General features: G+C 40.7%; 1 protein-coding gene across 4 annotated transcripts in view; it reads right to left on the bottom strand.

Annotated features, from left to right (window-relative positions):
- Positions 1-13,604: 13,604 nt before the first annotated feature.
- Positions 13,605-20,890, bottom strand: part of DSP (desmoplakin) — a 97,747-nt gene continuing 90,461 nt past the window's right edge. For 2 of the 4 annotated variants that reach the window (XM_077492153.1, XM_077492152.1), the window contains exons 23-24: positions 18,539-20,833; positions 13,605-17,339 (exon numbers count right to left, since the gene is read on the bottom strand). In XM_077492153.1, coding sequence (XP_077348279.1) covers positions 14,136-17,339; positions 18,539-20,833 — 5,499 coding nt within the window. In that variant the 3' untranslated portion in view covers positions 13,605-14,135. The remainder of the gene's footprint in view (positions 17,340-18,538; positions 20,834-20,890) is intronic. The other 2 variants (XM_077492154.1, XM_077492155.1) reach the window with 2 other exon arrangements.

Here is a 20,890-nt window from a genome sequence, read left to right as displayed (position 1 = left end):
TTTTGGTATACGGCAATTAACATCACTTATTTGTTCACGATCAACCTAGATAAGCTACTATCCCAAAAACTTGTCTTACATAGAGATTTCCTTTATTTTTTTAACAGCTCAAAAGGAGCTGAGGGGAAGAAAAGAGAATTCAGATGAGTTGGGGCCTCCTTATGATGATGATGATGCTAGATGCCTGATTATTACCCTTACACCACGGGTCTTCAAACTACGGGCCTCCAGTTGTTCAGGAACTACAATTCCCATCATGGCTGGTCCCCTGGATGACGTAATCTTTTACGAAACGCATAGGGCGGAGTGACACTCTGACGTCACCTCATGTTTGTTGATGGACATTCGGGAAGGACGGGTTTGTCCGCGTGTGTATCGGCCGATGCACTGGACTTTAGGCTCTGGAACTTGTTAATGTTTCTAAGTGCAATTGCTTTTTTATGTTTAATAAAATGTGGGTTTTACACTATTAGAGCTCTTTTATCTTTCATGCCATGGTCATATACCGATAAACTTTTGAGTTGATGAATGGCGGACTGGAGAGTGCAGAGTGGTTTTGCCCAAAGTTTGGAGGCTGTGCAGCAAAGAGATCAGTAAGATCATTTGGCGACCTAGGAGAAGATCTGTTGTTATTACAAGCTTTCTGTGACCCTCTGTAATGGGGGGTCATAGACTTTTGGTAAGAAGTAAATCTTTATATCTTTGGTGGTGGATCAGACACGGCACACATTTATGAAGATTTCTCACTCACGGATGGACTTTATGTAATTTGCAACACTACAACGTTTTTTTTCCTGTTATTTTTCATTTTTTGCACGGGTGTTGCTGTTCCATTTAACACATGGACTTGTTATTATCGATGTTGATTATCATTTTGTGAGGACTCCCATGTATACTTTTCATCGCATATTATATACACAGCAAATATATGTATAGGTTTGTGTTTAATCACTTTTGTATTCTGTTGTATTTCTCTATAGATTACACAATTATTGGGGAATTTTTCACAAGATTCAATTATTTTGTGACACAGGTTTAGCATAATTCTTTATATTTTTGTTTACTTTTACTGTAGATTATGTTATACAGCAGAGTTGCAGCTTCCCATAGATCTCCATAGGAGACCTATTTTTTTTTTAGATATTTTTTGCACTTTGGTGCAATTTCTCCGTAGTGCAGTTTTCTCTATAATTAATTACTAACTTTATTTGCTATTTCATTCAGGTCACTGTACAGCAGCACAGTGCATTTTCTGTGTGCCCTAGCGGTAACTGGCATTCTTCCAGTCCAGAACACCACCAGTCACCGCAGATGTGTGAGATGGCCCCAACCCACTATGTATGGACACATAGTGTGTCCAGACACTTTCTTGAGCACCATAGAAGAAATCGTTTTGCATTACAAGTCATTGCTATTGAGAAATACACTCCTAACTGGAGGGGGTAGTAATCTTAACCACTTCAGCCCCAGAAGGATCTGCCCTCTTCCTAACCAGGCCATTTTTTTTCAATACAGCACTGCGTCGCTTTAACTGATAATTGCGCAGTCGTGCAACATAGTACCCAAATATTTTTTTTCCCCCACAAATAGAGCTTTCGTTTGGTGGTATTTGATCACCTCTGCAGTCTTTATTTTTTTGCACTGTAAATAAAAAAAGAGCGACAATTTTGAAAAAGAAAGCACAATATTTTGTACTTTTTTCTATAATAAATATCCCCCAAAAAACAAAAAAATAAAAAATGTCTTCAACAGTTTAGGCCAATATATATTCTTCTACATATTTTTGGCAAAACAAAATCGCAATAAGAGTATATTGATTGGCAGTGACTTTTGGGGGGCGCAAACAAACAAAAAAACCCCATCAATTGCACCCACTGTGTCATCTAACGCAGCCGCTATACCCATCAAACGCTGCCACTGTGCCATGAAATGCCCCCACTGTGCCCATCAAATGCTCCCACTGTGCCCTCCCCGCCCACTGGTGCACTAAATTTTAGGGGGGGGGGGCGCAAACAAACTGATACATTCTCTAAAAAAAGAAACCATCAATTGCAGTCACTGTGCCATGAAACGCTGCCACTGTGCCCATCAAGTGCTCCCACTCTGCTCTTAGAGGCGTCCAATCACAGCGCCCATCATTTCAGCCAATTAGGTGATGAGTAACAGACCTAAGCACCTGAATGATGGAGAGGCGGTTCAGTGTTAGGAAAGTGAATATTCATTCGCTTTTCCAACACAGTTGGGTGAACATGGCGCTTGCTGTTTACCTTTTTTGACGCCTATTAGAGCCTATGGACTAGAGCCTATGGCTTTACACAGGTGCTTCAAAAACACCCCCTGATGCTGCAATTCATATAGGGGGGGGCAGCGGTGGTCACGGATAGATTCATGCAATGCATGAATCTATCTATTGGTGATAGCGGGAAGAGGTGGCAGTGCCCCTATGCGCTTTTGGATGCACCACCACTGTTTTGCGAAAAAGTTATAGTGTCTACAAAATAGGGGACAGATTTATGTAATTTTTTTTTTTTTTTACTAGTAATGGCGGCAATCTGCGATTTTTATCAGGACTGCGACATTGTGGCGGACAGATCAGACACTTTTGACACTATTTTGGGACCATTTACATTTATTCAGCGATCAGAGCTAAACCTAGCCAGTGATTACTGTAAATGTCACTGACAAGGAAGGGGTTAACACTAGGGGGCAATCAAGGGGTTAACTGTGTTCCCTAGGTTTGTTCTAACTGTAGGGGGGATAGGACTGACTTAAAAAAGACATTTCAAGTCGAGAAACCGGGTGAATTTTTGACCTCCAGTCATATAGCCCCCTAGGACTCAATGTGGAATTGGATATAAATTGCTACATTAACAATAGTTAAACACCTTATCGTAACTATTTTTGAAGGTATATATAGTGAACAAGACTCTTATAAATTTGGCTGAATTAACTTTTTTTCGGATAAGGTGATTATTTGATGTACTGGCAAGGGGTTATTTTATTATAAATAATTGAGATCGGTATGGTATATGACTGCTCCATTTTTTGGGCTGTTGGGCGGAGTTGTCATAACTGATTTCTATTGTTATTTTATTGCAATTTTTACTGTATATAGTTTGTCGTAATAATGATTTTTGTGATTACTATTTTTATATAAATAATCATTGCTCATTTCATGCATTCTTGGCAAAATTTGGATATTTGTGCAATTTAGCAATTTTATGGTAGTGAACAGATTGGGGTATGCTTGATTGATATAATAATCCTTGGGTTATTTTATAAATTTTATGTCAGTCGTAGTCATAATTTCATTGAATATATGAATTTATACATGTAAATAATATTATAATTAGGTTTAGACGATTTTATGTATTGGAAATAGAATATGAATTTCATAGAAAATGTTTTTTTGTTTTTAAATGTTAAAGAAAAAGTTTTTATCATTTTGTAAGAATAAAGCCTCATACACACGATAGGACTTTGTACAAACTTTCCCTTGGATTTTTGTAAAAAGTGCGTTGGCCATGAACTTGTATTGCATACACACAGCAGGACTTTTTCAGCCAACTTTCACCAAATCATGTGGTTTTTCTGCTCTTTACTGCCACCTTTGGTCAACTTCTGTATTGTTGTCTGATCTTCTGCAATGGTTCTGGGCATGCCTATTTGTACTTTTGTACAAAGTCCTATGGTTTTCTGTACACACAATCAGACTTTGCTACATCGGACTTTTGTTGCCAGAAAGTTTGTTAGTTCGCACAGCCAACAAAAGTCTGATGAAAACCAAAAAAGTTTGTCCGATGGAGCGTACACACGGTCGGATGTTGCTCCAAAACAGCTAATTTGCATGTTTGTTGTCAAAAAGTCTGATCGTGTGTATGTGCCTTTAGAGAAACAAAGTAATTCCTAAAGCCTCATACACACGATTGGACTTTGTACAAACTTTCCTGTGGATTTTTGTACAAAGGGCGTCGGCCGAGAACTTGTATTGCATACACATGGCAGGACTTTTTCAGCCAACTTTCACCAAATCAAATGGTTTTTCTGCTCTTTACCGCCACCTTTGGTCAACTTCTGTATTGTTGTCTGATCTTTTGCATTGGTTCTGAGCATGCCTGTTTGTACTTTGTACAAAAGTCCTATGGTTTTCTGTACACACGATCAGACTTTGCTCCATCGGTCCAATGAAAACCAAAAATGTTTGTCCGATGGAGCGTACACACGGTCGGATGTTGCTCCAAAACAGCTAATTTGCATGTTTGTTGTCAAAAAGTCTGATCGTGTGTGTGGGCCTTCAGATATATTTGTCATTGTATTTAAAATGTATGTGTATAAAAATAAGGATGTTGAAGGTCAGGATTCAATATTCAGGTGACACCGAAGTATGATGGTTTTTCTTCCTGTGTCTCTGCTGCCTATTCAAGTATATAACATGTGGTGAGTGACATCTCAGGATAGTCTCCATTCCCAGTCGATGCCTCTTATGGGGAAATGCGCCAGGTGGAGCTACAATCTGACATCAACACGCACCAGACTGCAGGACGAGCTCCGCAGCTGTATTTGTCTGATTTCTTAGTTTTTCTGTCAAGTGCAATGGGAATTTGTTCAATAAAGGCTAGTTTGCATACTGCATCATGAAGTTTCTCCCTTCTTAATATCTTCCAGTGCTGGAGAGCACTCAGTAGGATTATTGGTGGAGCTGGGAGTTTATCAGAAGTATTTCCATATCCAGGGGAAGTTAGCTCTGTTGAGCTGAAGGAGAAGAACATCGCAGATGGTCTCAATTACAACCAAGCGTGTTTTGATCCTTATAAATTTAGGATCCATAATTTCTGGTAAGAGGCTTGATTTTTCATTTGTTGACGGAACATACTGTAGCAAAGTATGGATAGTCATGATTCTACACAAGAGCACCTATGGACTATTTTAATATTAATGTGGACTGTATTTTTGTCAAATATGTCTTTCATATTTAGGATTGAGCACTTATTGTTAATAAATAAATTATATATATATATAATATATATACCTACAGTTGATCTCCCTCTAACCGTCAATTAACCTGCTTCAAGTGGGTTTTATATTGCCATAGATTTTTATGAGAATGCAAAACTCGTCAAAAGCCCCTTGACACTGGTCCTTAATGGCATAGCTCACCTTTAACAAAAAAACTACCTATGCAGGTAAGGAATGTCTGTAGATGAAAAACCGTGCAGCTTTGACGAAAATTGAATAATGCCCTTGCATTTATTAAAACTCCCAGGACCTTGCTAAGAGAAATCCTGTCAGTGAAGGCTTGCCCATAGTGCTGATAACTTTCCCAGGCGCATATATATGCGCATGCACAGGCCAGCAAGTGTCCGAGGAGATGTACACTAGCATTCGCATAGGCACGCACCTGCATGCCTGAGCACACGCCTGTCTCTAATGCTTGGGCTAAACGGGCTATTTAAATAGGGCTGCTGCACTGGCTCATTGTGGTTTGATCTACGGCGTTCCACGTACTCTGTTGCCTGTTCCTGTGCTTGACTTCTGTTTCTTGACCCAGCTTGCTTCTGACCACGCTTGAATGCTACCTGTTAAGACCTTGGCTTGTTCCTGGACTCTAGTCTTGTCTTGTCTTGGCCTGATGCGCCTCACCATTACTGACCTCGGCCCGTGTCATGACTCTTCTGCCAGCCTTTTAGGACTGATCTGACTGTCTGCTACCAACCCGGTATATCTGACAATTCCTCCTGACTTGGGATGAGCTTGGTGTTCGAGTCGAATGCATGTTCGACTCGAACACCGGCTGTTCGCCCGTTCGGCGAAGCCAGAACTCTGTGGGCCATTCGCGCCAAATTCGCGTGGCGCTCACGGCCCACAATGCACTGTGCCATCGCGGTGCATTGCTGGCTCATGATTGGCCAAGCATGCACTGTGACCCTGCATGCTTGGCCAATCACAGCGCCGGCAGCGAGGAGAGCCATGTGGCCCATCATAGCTCAGGCTCTGTAGTACACGCCCCACACTATATAATGCCGCCAGCACGGCGGCCTTGTGTAGTGTTCCGGCGTCTGCAGGAGTTTGTGGGTGTTGTCTGTGTACCTTCAGCGCAGTATAGACCTGTATCTACATATTTTGCTTTATTGCTCTTCTGTAATTGAGCTATCAGCCATCTGCAGGAGTTTGTGGGTGCTGCCTGTGCCCCTTGAGAGCAGTATACACCTGTATCTACCTATATAGCTATATTGCTCTTCTGTAATTGAGCCATCAGCCTTCTGCAGGAGTTTGTGGGTGGTGTCTGTGTGCCTTGAGCGCAGTATACACCTGTATCCACCTATTTAGCTATATTGCTCTTCTGTAATTGAGCCATCAGCCTGCTGCAGGAGTTTGTGGGTGTTGTCTGTGTGCCTTGAGCACAGTATATGCCTGTATCTACCTATATTGCTCTTCTGTAATTGAGCCATCTGCAGGAGTTAGTTGGTGTTGTGTGCCTCCAGCACAGCATAGTATACACCGGTATCTACCCTTTAATGCCTGTTGTTCTATAATAAAGGCATCTGCAGGAGTTAGTGGGTGTTGTGTGCCTCCAGCACAGCATAGTATACACCGGTATCTACCCTATAATTCCTGTTGTTCTATAATAAAGGCATCTGCAGGAGTTAGTGGGTGTTTTGTGCCTCCAGCACAATATACACTACCCAATTGCTGGTTTTCCCATCTCCCTTCAGGCCATTACCATGTCTGGAAGGCCAACAAGGAGAGGCAGACAGGCACGAGCCAATAAAAGAGGGGAAGCAGGCTCTGTGTCTATAGACAACAGTGCTGGTCATGGACACGGTGCATCATCATCAGCACGTGTCCATGGGACACGCTTGTCCTTATTTTCGTCAGCTGGACATGTTGAGCCGCATCATGCCAAAGACTTGGTAGAGTGGATGACCAAGCCCTCTTCATCCTCCTCATCCTCTCTCACCCAGGCTCAGGGTACTAGCAAAGCAGCTGCCAACACATCCTCTTCCCTCATCTCAATGTCATCATCAGTGACTCCTTCCCTAGACCCACCACGTCCTCCTGAGGAGTCCCCTGAACTCTTTGAGCAGTGTTGGGTACATGCTCCAGGAAGATGCCCAGTGTTTTGTAGGCTCTGATGATGATACTCAGCTAGAGGAAGGCATTAGCGTGAGCGCAGAGAGAGGTGATGCTCAAGGACAGCAATCTAGCAGTCAGGTTCCACAAGCTGCAGCATACTGCCAGGTTTTCTCCAGTGATGGAGAAACTGACTCCACATGGGTGCCTGGTACCTACCTGTGTGGAACTACTGGACTTTCTCATACTTCACTGGGCTCCCACAGCCACTGTCTCACTCCCAGTGATTCCTGAGCCAGAGCTGTAAGAGGCCTTCCTCTTCACGCCAGGCTCTATAACCAGGTACACGACAGTATCAAACAGCCATGTCTGAGCCTGTGAGAGGGGCTTCCCCACTGGATGAGATCAGCATCTTGCAGCCCTCACACAGTCAAGACCCTTCATGAAGGCTATGTTCATTTGGAGGAACATATACAGTCCCTGGCTACATTTGCAAATTCTTCTGCCACTGCTACTTCCTCTTTTGCTGCTGCTCAGTCTTCTGCCAATCCTGCAATGGTGAGGTTACTGCCTAAACTCAGGGTACCCACTCCTGAGAGATTTTCCGCTCTATTTCACTCTGCAACCGCTGCACTTTCATTTGGAATCCATTAAAGTGGGATTTACTATCTCTCTGCTCCAAGGCAAACCTCACACCTAGGCTCATCAACTGTTAAAAGAGAACAATGCACAACTACATACCATGGCATCCTTCTTTGACTCCACAGCCCAACTATACAATGACCCACAGCGAACCACCACATCAAAGGCTGCTCTTCATGCACTCCAGTAAGGCCACAGAGCGGACGAGGACCAGGTTGCTAACTTTACATGCTGGAGCACATCTTGGAAAGAGTCGTCTTGGTAACTATAATTGTTGATTCTGAAGTCTGCAGCTGGCCCATAATCCGCAACTCGACTGGAAATCGGGGAGGATTAAAATCTAGTCACCATACTGCCAAGAACATTGCACATTGGGGTCATCTGTGCCATCTGCTACTCTGCTGTGCATTGACTCAGATTGAATTGCACCAAGCAGTACCAGGAACATACCCATGAATACTTGTACATTTTTAGCATGCATGGGGCAGATGCTCTCCCTCCACACAGGGCCTATGATTGCCCCATTGAGCTACTATCTGGTGCCATAAATCCTTTTGGACTAATTTCCCTGTCTGGCGCAAACAAGAGATCGACTGTTATGGAGAGGAGATTAAATTTTTTTCCCAGAAAATGTTCAGGTAGCAGTCCTGGGGTCATGATTATCCTTTGGCGGCTCACTTCAGAATTCATAAGACCATGGAACACGTGCAGCGCACATTCTGGTGGCCTAATCTAGGATTGCAAGGACTACGTAAATACTTGTGCCATCTGTATTCGAAGAAAGACTCCCCAAAATAAAGCCTGGGATTTATTCAGATTTTTGCCTGTTCTCCATAGACCCTAAAGCAGTGATGGCGAACCTTGGCACCCCAGATGTTTTGGAACTACATTTCCCATGATGCTCTGGCACTCTGCAGTGTAGTGGAGCATCATGGGAAATGTAGTTCCAAAACATCTGGGGTGCCAAGGTTCGCCATCACTGCCCTAAAGGATAATCTCTATGGATTTTATAATGGAACTTCCAACACCCAAGGGTTGTACAGATATCTTTGTTTTGGTGGATCAATATTCCAAAATGGGCCACTTCTTGCCCCTGATAGGCACACCTTCTGCCATTCAGACTGTCTGGGTTTTTTCAAAGAAATTGTCAGACATCATGGGATTCCCACAAATATTTTCTCGGATTGAGGTGTCCAATTAACATCAAGGTTCTTAAAAAGCCTTGTGTGGAACCTTGAAATTTGAACTGTCACTGTCTTCAGCCACAGGCCAATGGGCAAAGGATGAATCAAAGCCTTAAGCAGTACATTCAAATCTTTACCTCCTTTGTCCAAGAGGATTGTGTGCCACTTCTACCTAGTAGTATTCCCTTATAGCAACTGCAGCTATTCAGCCACTAAGTAGTCTTTTTTTGCTAATTATGGCTTCTATTCTTTTTACCTGATCTTGTTCCCGAGCTCTCGGTTCCAGCTGTCCAAAACACTCTGGTTTTTGTTCATTCCCAAGAATAAGTTGTGGCAGGAAGCAGTGACTAAGGCACAAGTAGATAAGTGGGCATTTGATAAGCAGAGAAGGGGGGAGCTTATCTAGCAGCCAGGGAGATCGAGTTTGACTACGACAAATCTAAAGCTGGCCTTTTCTTCAAAGAAGGCAACTAATTTTGTGGTACCATTTCCGGTAAGAAGAAAAATTGATGATGTATCTTATGAACGGACAGTATCTTTAAAAAAAAATCCACCCAGTGCTTCATGCATCCTTGCTGAAGCTTGCAGTGCCAGACCAGTTTCTGGGAAATCGGGGCCACCTGATTCCGTGATTATCAATGGGGACGAAGAGCTTGAGGTAAAGGCCATTCTTGACTGCAGCTAGATCCTGTTCTTGATTAAATGGAAAGGATATGGCCCCCCGAGGAGAATTCTTGGAAGCCTGAACACAATGTGCATGCTGTAGAATAAGTTTATGCATTCTTCCGCAGTCATCCACAGAAGAGGAACCAGTTGGGCATCCGGAAGCTGCTTGTAAGGCAGGGGCAATGTCAGGGAAGGCTTGCTCATTGGGCAGATAATGTTCAAGCGCATGTGCATGCATGCCCAGGCCAGCAAATGTCAGAGCAGATGTGCACCTGCATTCACATAGGCACGCACATGCCTGGCATGTGTGTCAATAATGCTGATGTCAAACTGGATATTTAACATAGCTGCTGCCGTGGCTCATTGCCGTTTGATCTACAGCATTCTGTGTCCTCGGTAGCCTGTTTCGGTGCTTGACTTCTGTTTCCTGATCCCGGCCTGGCGCTGACCGCGCTTGTACGCTACCCGTCCTGACCTTGGCTTGTACCTGGACTCTGCTTGTCTCCTGTCTTTGCCTGATCTGCCACACTGCTGCGGACCTTGGCCTGTGTCCTAAATATTTCTCTGCATGCAGTTTATGCCTGATCTGTCTGCTACTGACCCAGAACGTCTGACCCTGCATCCTGCTCATCCAGGCTTCTACTTTGCCTTCTGACCAGTATCACCTACATCCTGTTGCCAGCTTAGTACCTGCCGGTCTGCTGCCTCTGACTTCTGGTTTGTGCATCTGCTACCTACCATGGATATAAAGAGTCTACACACCCGTTAAAATGTCAGGTTTCTGTGATGTAAAAAATTATATATATATATATATATATATATATATATATATATATATATATATGAGACAAAGAAATCGTCTCAGAACTTTTTCAACCTTAAATGTGACCTAGAAAATGTACAACACAATTGAAAAACAAACTGAACTATTTTAGATGGAGGGAAGTAAAATAAAATGGCTGTAGAGATGTGCACAACCTTAAACAAATACTTTGTTGAACCACCTTTTGATTTTATTACAGCACTCAGTCTTTTTGGGCAGTAGTCTATCAGCATGGCACATCTTGACTTGGCAGTATTTGCCCACTCTATTTGCAAAAACACTTCAAATCTGTCAGAATGCAAGACCATCTCGTTTGCACAGCCCTCTTCAGCTCACCCCACAGATTTTCAAATCGGATTCAGGTCTAGGCTGTGGCTGGGCCATTGCAAAACGAATCTTCTAGGGAAGCCATTCCTTTGTTGATTTGGATGTATGCTTTGGGTCTGTCATGCTGAAAGATGAAGTTCCTCTTCATGTTCTGCTTTCTAGAAAATGTCTGAAGGTTTTGTGTGAATATTTACTGGTATATGGAGCTGTTCATAATTCCCTCTACCCTGACCAAGGCCCCTGTTCCAGCTGAAGAAAAACAGCCCCAAAGCATGATGCTGCCACCACCATGCTTCACTGTGGGTATGGTGTTTTTGGTGCTGGACAGTGTTTTTGCGCCAAACATATCTTTTGGAATTACGGCCAAAAAGTTCAACCCTGGTTCATCAGACCAGAACACATTTTCCCATATGCTTTTGGGAGACTCCAGATGTGTTCTTGCAAAATGTAGCCAGGCTTGGACGTTATTTGTAAGAACAGGCTTTCGTCTTGCCAATCTACCCCATAACCCACATATATGAAGAATATGGCCGATTGTTGTCACATGTACCACACAGCCAGTACTTGCCAGATATTCCTGCAACTCCTTTAATGTTGCTGTAGGCCTCTTTGCAACCTCTCTGACCAGTTTCTTCTTGTCTTTTCATCAATTTTGGAGGGACATCCAGTTCTTGGTAATTTCACTGTTGTGCCATATTTTCTCCATTTGATGACTGTCTTCACTGTGTTCCATGGTATAGCTAATGCCTTGGAAATGTCTTTTGTACCCTTCTCCTGACTGATACAGTTTAACAAGGAGATTCCTTTGATGCTTTGGAAGCTCTCTGCGGATCAAGGCTTTTGCTGTAGGATGCGACTAAGAAAAATGTCAGACCTGCTAGAACAGCTGAACTTTGTTTGGGATTAATCAGGGGCACTTTAAAATGATGACAGGTGTGCACCGACTCATATTTAACATGAGTTTGAATGTGATTGCATAATCTTGAACACAGCTACATTCTCAGTTATAAGAGGGTGTGCACACTTATGCAACCACATTTTTTTAAAATGTATTTTTTTATTTACTCCCCCCCCCCCCCCCCAAAAGGTTGCAGTTTGTTCTTCAATTGAGTTGTAGTTTATAGATCACATTAAAAGGTGGAAAAAGTTCTGAAATTATTTATCTTTGTCTCATTTTTTTACATCACAGAAACTGAACAATTTAACAGGAGTGTGTAGACTTTTTATATCCACTGTATCTGCACAGAACTACTGGACTTACTCAGGCACTCAAACCTCACCGTGCTCCCACAGCCACTGTCGCTCTCCTAGTGGTTCCGGAGCTGTAAGAGAGGCCTTCTTCATGTCAGGCTCTATAACCTAGAGGTGATTCAGTTCGCATTGTGCGCTATACAAGTATTTCATTCATTCAACCAGGTACATGGCAGGTCCACCTATTATGTTCACCTTCACAAGAGTGAGCTTTTTCTCAGATTCAAACCTCCTCATGCACTCTCTTTCCCCTGATGGAGTAGCTCTGAGCTCAGCATTTGAGAGGTCACTCCTGTGATGGTGAAGATGATGCCTCGCCTAACATTGTCGTAGGAGTTTTTTTTAGGTCAGACTCCATGAGGTAAGTAAATAGCCTACGCCTAAAGCAAGAAGAGCATTCAACTTTCAAAGCTAAATAGATTATTTCTATCCACAGACACCCCTTCTCTGCTTAGGAAGCTTTTTGGTAAAAGGTGAACTAACTTTTTAATTTAAATTAATCAGATTCAAACTGTTGCATTCCAATTGTCATGTTCTAGTTCAAGGATGAATTGTTTACCATAGATTGCTTACTCCTAGTAATCCTAGAAAGTGCCCAGTAGGATTTAAAGTCTAAGTTGGCCTTAGTACCTTAAAAAAATAAATGCACATATTTTTGCAGGTTAAGAAAAAAAAAAGTGCATTCATTGTTTCTTCCTAGAGGAGCCTGCAAAGTATTGCACCCGCAATCAGTGGGCTGGCGGTGCAATGTCAGGCTCCTGCACACACACTCCTAGTTTTCTGCTAGTACCTCGGTACAGGGTTTGATTTTGAAAGCTGGGGGGAGTTGAATGGCCTATGAGGTCCCTGTGAATGTATGATACAGGTGTGTAGGCGGAGCCCCGCACAGCCATGTCAATTTTAAAACATGACAGTGGCTGTGGGGGAGAACTACTCCCACACACTGTCATGGGGAAGGGGCAGGGGGTTTGAGGTTGGGGGAAGCTGGACAGGTTACACATTAAATACAGGTGTAACATGTCTAAAAAGTAAACTTATCCTTTAATGTGTGTGTATCCATATAAGTGTAATGTCAACTTAACAATACAACATTCTTTAGGGATTGCGAGTTGGTCTTTTTGTTCTGCAGAATGTTTTTTCTGCCATACAGTGATATAGATCAATTGTATTAGAATGTATTTTCATAATAATATGACCGTAACAATGGTATGCTTTCTAAAACACATTAGACGATATTTGCTTTTTTGGGCTTCAGCTTTAAATACATGAGGCATGTGTATTCTTACTTAAATCTTGGTGGGCTTTGTGTATTTTTTAGTCAGATCTGTGCATTAATCCAGTGTGAAACTTTGCTTTGTGCAGCTTCCTGAAATAAAGACCAGTCACTGCTGCCCTCTATTGTGCTGGGTGAATGGTCTAGTATCTGCCCATAGTTTACTCCAGGCAGCCTGTAGTGGGTGTACCTGCTGGGTCTCTCCCACAGCTCTGCTCTCTGCATAGGTTAGGTACAGTACAGTGATAATGTAAAATGAATTTGGTGCAAGCAAAGGTGGATGTAGATCCTTTGTGGCTACTGAGGAATATGAAAGTTTTTGTGCCTGGAGTTAGGACCAAAAATGTAAGCAAAGATCAAAAAAAAATTTAAAGCTTTAAACTTTATTGCCAGCACATTTAACAAGCAAAGAAAAAGTATAAAAAGATGCAAATCCAAAAGCACCACAAAGTGAAATATTGCATATAAAGCTACTTTTTATTAATAAACAGTTCTATGTTAAAATATAATAATTAAGCCTTTACCATTTAGAATGCAATACTTTTTCCCTAATGTCAGCATTTCGGAGACTACAGCAATAGAAGGGAACTATTCAGTACCAATTCTTTTACAAGACTATAGTTCATAGAAAAAAGGCACAGCAATTCTTACCTACAATACAAATATTGTTTTGCCCCCTACAAATTTGCTAAACACATACAAATATTTAAACCATTTTGCTAAATGGAGAATTTAGAAAATAAAAATAAAAAATACAAAGCTCTCCATATCGAAACAAAAATAATTGTTCCCATAGTCAGTGCACATTTTACAATTTTTCAAAATGGGAACATAGTAAAACATGTAATTTCACCATCAATTTTATTTTTATTTTTTTAAAGACAAATCAAATTGCCACCTAGTTCCCAAGAGAGCTACTGCTAACAGACTGGAAGGAATAGCTGTAAGAGGCAGATGAACCAGTAGCATCAAAACTTCCTCTTCGAGATCCATTGCGTGATCCAGGGCGGGATCCTGATCGTGATCCTGGGGCTGAGGAAACATTGTAAGGACTGCTTATGCCTTTAGAAGACACTGAAGCAGCTTCAAGCATTCGCAAACCTGTTATATCTTCAACCATGCATCGATCTACGGCTTCTTTGTAAGAGATTTTCAGTTTTGTTTTTGGGCATGTCAGAATTTTTGGGTAGTTGTTTATGTCTCGCAGTTTCTGAGCGGCTCGACCATCAATCATGCCTTTACGAATAGCCTCCTCTGTGGTTACCCTTGATTGTGTTTCTGGATCAAAAAGGCCTCCTGTTAAATACTGAAACTCAAGAAAACGCTGTCCAGCTTCATAAGGCAACCAGTTCACCTTCATGGCTTCTGCGGGAGATAATTTTTTTTGTCCTCTTACTCCATCAAAGCCTGTGTAGGCCTTCTGAGCTTGCTTTAGCCTGGCTAACATATCCTGATCTATTATGCCTTGAGAAACTGCATCTTGCAAGGAAATTCTCTGCCCAGAATTTGGATTAATAATTCCTCCAGTGCAAACTTGTGCTTCCAGTAAGCGTTGTCCAGTAATTGTATCTACAATGCCACGTTTGATACCTTCTGATATTGATATTTTCTCATAGTTTTCAGTATCAAATATTGCTGCAATAGGTGTGGTTTCTTCTAAAGTGTCTGAAAATGAACCACTTTTAGACCATGAACCAGTTCGAAATGTGGGTGAGGACAGGGATGAAAGGGATGAAATAGATGAAACAGAATCTTGTCTAGAGGTAATTAACACATCATCACTTAGGTTTCTATTGGAGATCATATCTGCAAACTGAGTAAGGCTTAGTGTACCAGCACGATACTGTTCAAAATTGCTCTTGCTGATTGTACCCAAATCAATAGCCTCTTGGATATCATACTGGTTTCCTGTTTTTCGGTCAACCAGGACAACTCTCGTTGAACCATCTGAACCTGTAGTAGTTATTTCTTCCCATTCACATTCCTGTTCTGAAAGCTCAATAAAGGTTTCATAATCAATAAGCCCTTTGTTATATGCTTCTTGTACTGTCATTTCTCGGTTTGTGTCTGGGTCAACTATGACTACTCTGCGCTTCCTGGAAGTCTTCTTTTGTGATGCTTGTACCAACTTTTTCTTTTCTTTTAGAGGCAGTAGACAAAGATTGGTTTGTGAATCAACAATGCACCTTTCTTTTAGTTGTAGGTATGTCAAATTTTCTTCTGTGTTGGGGTCAAAAAAGCCTTTGGTATCATCATCTGGATCAGAAAGAATTGCATTCATTTCTTTATTAAAGAACCCACGTTTGTAAGCAACATCCACTGGTAAACGATGACTTGCTTTAGGATCAATGATTCCACCTGTGGCAATTTGGGCTTCCAGTAAACGGATTCCATGTCCTTTCTCAATTAGCTCCTTGTTCATAGCTTGAAAGAGTGATATTATATTCCCAGTTTCTGGGTCCTTGTAGCCAGTAACGGCTCTTTCTGCAGACAGAAGCTTTTCCTTGAATTCAATTCCAACAAGACCTCTTCTGTAGGCTTCTTCCACTGGCAGCCTTAGATTATTTACTGGATCCACAATGAATCCAGTAGCTGCTTGAGCTTCCAGTAGTTCAAGTGTTGTTCCAGGCCTCAACAAACCCTTTTTCATTGCATCATATATTCCAAATTTTTCCTTTGTAGCTTCATTATAGATTCCAGCTATGCAACTTGATCCTTGCAGGAAATCTTTAATTCTTTCACTGACTTCTTCGACAGATATCTGACCAGACTCTAGTTCATCTACTGTGGTAGAGCGAATAATGCCAGACTCTACTAATTCAGTCAGGGGCACTTGATGTCTAATACCTTGGAATGAGAGGCTTTTCTTCATTACAGGCAACAAAAGCAATCCTGTATGAGGTTCTACTCTGCACTTCTGTCTAAGTTGTGCATAACTGACATTTTTCTTGGTGACAGGTTCAATGAATTTCTTTGCCTCATCACTGGTATCATTTATTGATCGATTCAAATCCCTGTCAATCAAGCCTCGCGATAATGCAACTTCAACTGGTACAAAGACACTGTTCACTGGGTCAACAATTCCACCTGCTGCCAACTGGGCTTGTAAGAGCCGCAATCCAACATCTCGGCTGATCAACTTATTCTTAATTGCTTCTGCAACACACACGGTCTTTCCAGAAAAAGGATCTTTAAAACCAGTGACAGCTTTTTCTGCTGTATAAATGGCCTCTCTGTCTGGAAAATCAATGAGATCCCTAGCAACAGCGTTATCTACTGTCAGCTTTTCATTTCTCTGCAGATCTATTACACCTCCTGTTGCAGCTTGAGCTTCTAAGAGCATTATTGCACTTTCAGGTGAAATAAGCTTTTTTCGCTTAGCTTCCACAAATGTATACTTCTCTTTAGGTGTAACAGAGACACCTGCAATTGCACCGGCACCTTTCAGGTAGGGCTCGATCTCAGCAGCTACCTCTTCAAGCGACTTTTGTCCTTTTATTAATTTTTCAAATGTTGACTTTGTTATAATTTGGCATTCAAGAAGCTGATGAGCTGTAATCTTTTTCCTCAGTCCATCAAAAACAAACTTAGATGGATCGATTGACATGTCTTGATCAGTCTGTGTCTGTCTGCTGGAACCAGAAGGACGCCTCTTGAGATTTTCCATTTCCCTTTGTAATGCCAGCCTCTGTGCTTCAAAATCAGCTTGGCTAGTTCGATGAGTCTCCTCTATCTTACGCTTGTACCTCTCTTCAATTGACCTTATCTCTGCCTGCAATCTTTCAATTTCACTTTTAAATGATGCCTTGTCTCTTTCACTTCTTTCCCACTCACTTTCAAACCTCTTTACATCCTCCTCCTTACGGGTATACTGACTTTTCCACTGATTAAAGTCATTTCGAATCTGTTGCTTCTCATCTTCTAGACGCTGCTTGTTTCGTGATTCAGCATCTAGTGCTGCCTTTGCGCGACTAAGTTCCTCTTCTAGACGCTGAAGCCTCATCTTGTCTTGTTCAAGAAGTTTTAGTTTCATGAGAAGGCTTTCTTTTTCTTGGAAGACTTCTAAGTATTTACTACTTGATTCCTGTATCTTACTAGTTGCCTAGATCAAAGACAAAAAAAATATAAAAAGGTTTATTGATCCAACCTACAACTTTATTTGTAAACATTTAATGGTTCAGCTAGTTACATTTTTAACACTGCTTCCAAACACAATCATGCATTTCCCCAATAACACCACCACTTTTTCTGCAGAATACTCAACCTTCTTCTAGGGCTATATTCTTTATTTCTCTATAATGAAATTATTATTCAGTGATTCATATTTTGTCCTTTTTCAGAAACAGAAAAATTATTTTCAGCTATTCACTTAAAAAAAAAAAAAACTCTTTTATTCTAGTAGTAGGATTAGTGAATCATTAGCAAAGTAACCGAAAATAATAAAAAAAGAATAAAAATTACAAGCTCTGAAGGACAACATTTAATGAAAACAGACATTGGACTTTACCAACAATTGACAGACCATGCATATGATTAAAACAAATGGGTAAAAAATTAACTAATCAAATCACAACACATACAAGGATAGATGATAAAAAGGATTACAATATTCGTATATTTCATATTGAACGCAAAATATTGTTTTGAGCTTTATATATTGTGCAGAATATTGGTAGTATAAATAATGTAAAAGCATTTTTTTTTTAACTCTCATCTGCATTATATTTGTAAGATTGGCCTAAATAATGTTTGCATACATATATAAAGGTTATAGCTGCTTTATTTGATATTACAATGTAATCCTGTTCAAAGTGCATAAACCGCGCATAAAACATAATGCCCCTATTAAATAAAGTGAACTGTTAACACCAGTAAAATAATAATGTAATATTTTCAGATATACAGCAAGTCTGTATGAGTTACTTTCTAAGGTACCCACTGAATTATATATTTATCATGACATGTTAGTAAATCTGAGCCAGATTTAAACTTCATATTCCCATTGGTCTTGTTTCACTTTTGCAACTGCTAACAATTGCTAGTCATTTAATAAACAGATTTGACCTGATATTGGGATAGATTAGTTTAAGATTAGTACCCGATATTATATCAGGATAGCAAACAGGTATGTGCTAATAATGTACTACATTGAACTTAATTTGGGTGCCCTTGTCCTCAAAGCACCTGTAGATACATGTGTAAGACCTCAGATATAAATCTGGCTCTGTTAGTAACAGATTATATAGGTCAGGGAATTTACTAATTAATCTGAAGACAAATTAAGGAAATTTATCTGAATACCTCTAGTGCTTGCTTTTGGAATTTTTCAATTTCCTGTCTCAAATTTTGCCTTTCTTTCTGCAACTCATTAATAAGGCCCTGAAGCTCGAGGGATCGCTTGTTGCTGATTTGTAGCTGGTTCTTTAATTCAGTAATAGTTGCATTTTTTTCACCATCCACTTCATCTTTACACTTTTTGACTTCTTCATTTTCCAGTCGAATATAGCGCAGCTCCTCTTCCAGCCTTAGGTGCTCTTTAGTCAGATTTTCTGTGATTGACTGCAGTCTTTCTATTTCTATTTTGCTTTCATTAAAACTTCGGTTTCTCTCTTCAATGGTTTTTTGCAAGTGCTCATTTCTGATATGAGCTTGGCGCAAGTTTTCTTGTTCTACATGTAGCTGACGGCGTAGACTTTCCACCTCAGCTACAAGTTTACTCAGCTCATCAATATTTCTTTGTTGGTCTCTCAGTTGACCATCTAAAGATTCTCTTTGCTGGTGCAAGTCCTCTTCCGTTTGCTTTTTAATAATAGTAATGTGCTCTAATTGCTGAGTCAGAGTAGTAATCTTTTTCAGTTGTTCGCTGTTAATTCTTCGAAGTGCCTCCAGCTCCTCTTCTAGCTTTTTATTTTTTGTATGCTCATCTGAAGCAATTCTTTTTTGACGATTTATTTCCTCCTCTAGTTTATGCTTTTGCGTCTGTAGGTCTTTCAGATTGACTTGAAGTCTGTTGACCTCATTTTCTTTTCCTTGTTTTTCTGTTGACAGTTTTTCAAAATCTGTTTTAAGTCTTATTAGCTCTTGTTCCTGTATCTTCAGTTTGCTTATGGTCTCTGTGGCAGCACTGTTGACTTTCTGCAAGTCAAACTGGGATCTCTGCAATTTAATATGCTCCTCCCCAAGTTTTTTCCTTTGGTCTGTTTCAACCTCAAGCAGCTTTTTTAGACGTTCAATTTCCTTGTTGCGCTCCTGAATTGTTTTGGCAGCATCATCAAGAGATTTCTTGTGTTTTTGTTGTTCTTCAGTCTTTGAAAGGCTAAGTTGTCTCATTTCAGTTTCAAGCTGTTGCCTTTTCTGAGTGAGTTCTGATACAAAGGATTTATGCTGGTGAGCATCATCTTCTGTTTTTTTAAGATTGTTTGTCATTTGTGTGAGAGAGGTCTTTAGTCTGTTGACTTCGGTCAACAAATCCCGTTTTTCTCTTGTTAAATTATCAATTTGGTCACTCAAGCTGCTGATGTTATCTTCTTTTTGAACAGTTATCTCGTGGATGGTGGTTTTTGTAATATTAATTTCTGTCTCGTACTTGTTCCTTAAATTTATAATCTGTTCATCATAATTGTTTCTTACCTTTTTAAGCTCGTTTTCATATTGTCTCTGACGTGCAGCTTCCTCTTGAAGTTGATACTTTAGCTTGTCAAGCTCGTTGTTTCTGTCCTGAATTGTCCTACTGGCCTCTTCTAATGACCTCTTGTACCCGGTTATCTCCTCCGAATTCACACGGATTATTTTTTGTAACTCAATTTCCAATTGCTGCTTTCTCTGAGAGAGCTCAGACCCTGAAGCCTTTTGTTGGAAAACGTCTTCTTCTGCTCTTCTACGCTGCTCATTTGTTTGAACAATGGTCTCATTAAGTCTGGTAATTTCTTGTGTGAGGTCACGATTTTCTCTGGATAGTTTCTCAAGCTGAGATCTGAGATCATAAGTGTCTTCTTCTTTCTGAACAGTAATTTGCTGTATGGTAGTCTTCGTAATGTTTATCTCAGATTCATACTTGTTCCTCAAACTACTAACTTCCTCACTACATTGCTTCCTTACCTTTAACAGCTCACTCTCATATTCCCTCTTTCTTTGGCCTTCATCTTGAAGCAGAAGTTTTAGTTTTTCTATCTCGTATTCCTTCTCTTTGATTGTCTTGTCAGTTTCTATTTTATGACGGTTGGCACCTTCTAATTCACTTTGCCTTCTTTGCTGTATTTGATCAAATTCATTCTTTTGAAGCTCACATCTGTCCTCCAGGGCTTTTCGCCTACGTTTCTCATCATCAATCTCATAGGTAAGCCTTGTTATCTTCTCATTTAATTCTGTTATCTGACTATAACATTTGTCAACATTCTGTTTAGCAGAAGACCCTTCCATTTCAGCTTTCCTCTTCATGTCCTCTAAAAGGAGAAGTCTTGATTTATATTCTGAGCATTCTATTTGGTACTTTTGTAGGTTCTGATCAAGAAATTTGTTCTTCTGTGAATTGTCACTGTTTGAATCTCTGACAAGTCGAAGTTCTTCCTCAAGTAGCTCAATCCTGGTGTTTTTCATCTGGAAAAAAAATGTAGGCGATAAGTAGGACAATCATTTCATGGTTTCAAAAGGAAA

Source organism: Lithobates pipiens, unplaced genomic scaffold (genome assembly GCF_037356315.1).
Source record: "Lithobates pipiens isolate NorthernLeopardFrog02 unplaced genomic scaffold, aLitPip1_a1.2 Scaffold_19, whole genome shotgun sequence".
Classification (NCBI taxonomy): Eukaryota; Metazoa; Chordata; class Amphibia; order Anura; family Ranidae; genus Lithobates; species Lithobates pipiens.
The sequence above is the reverse complement of the archived record's forward strand: the minus strand, read 5'-3'. Positions and strand labels throughout refer to the sequence as shown.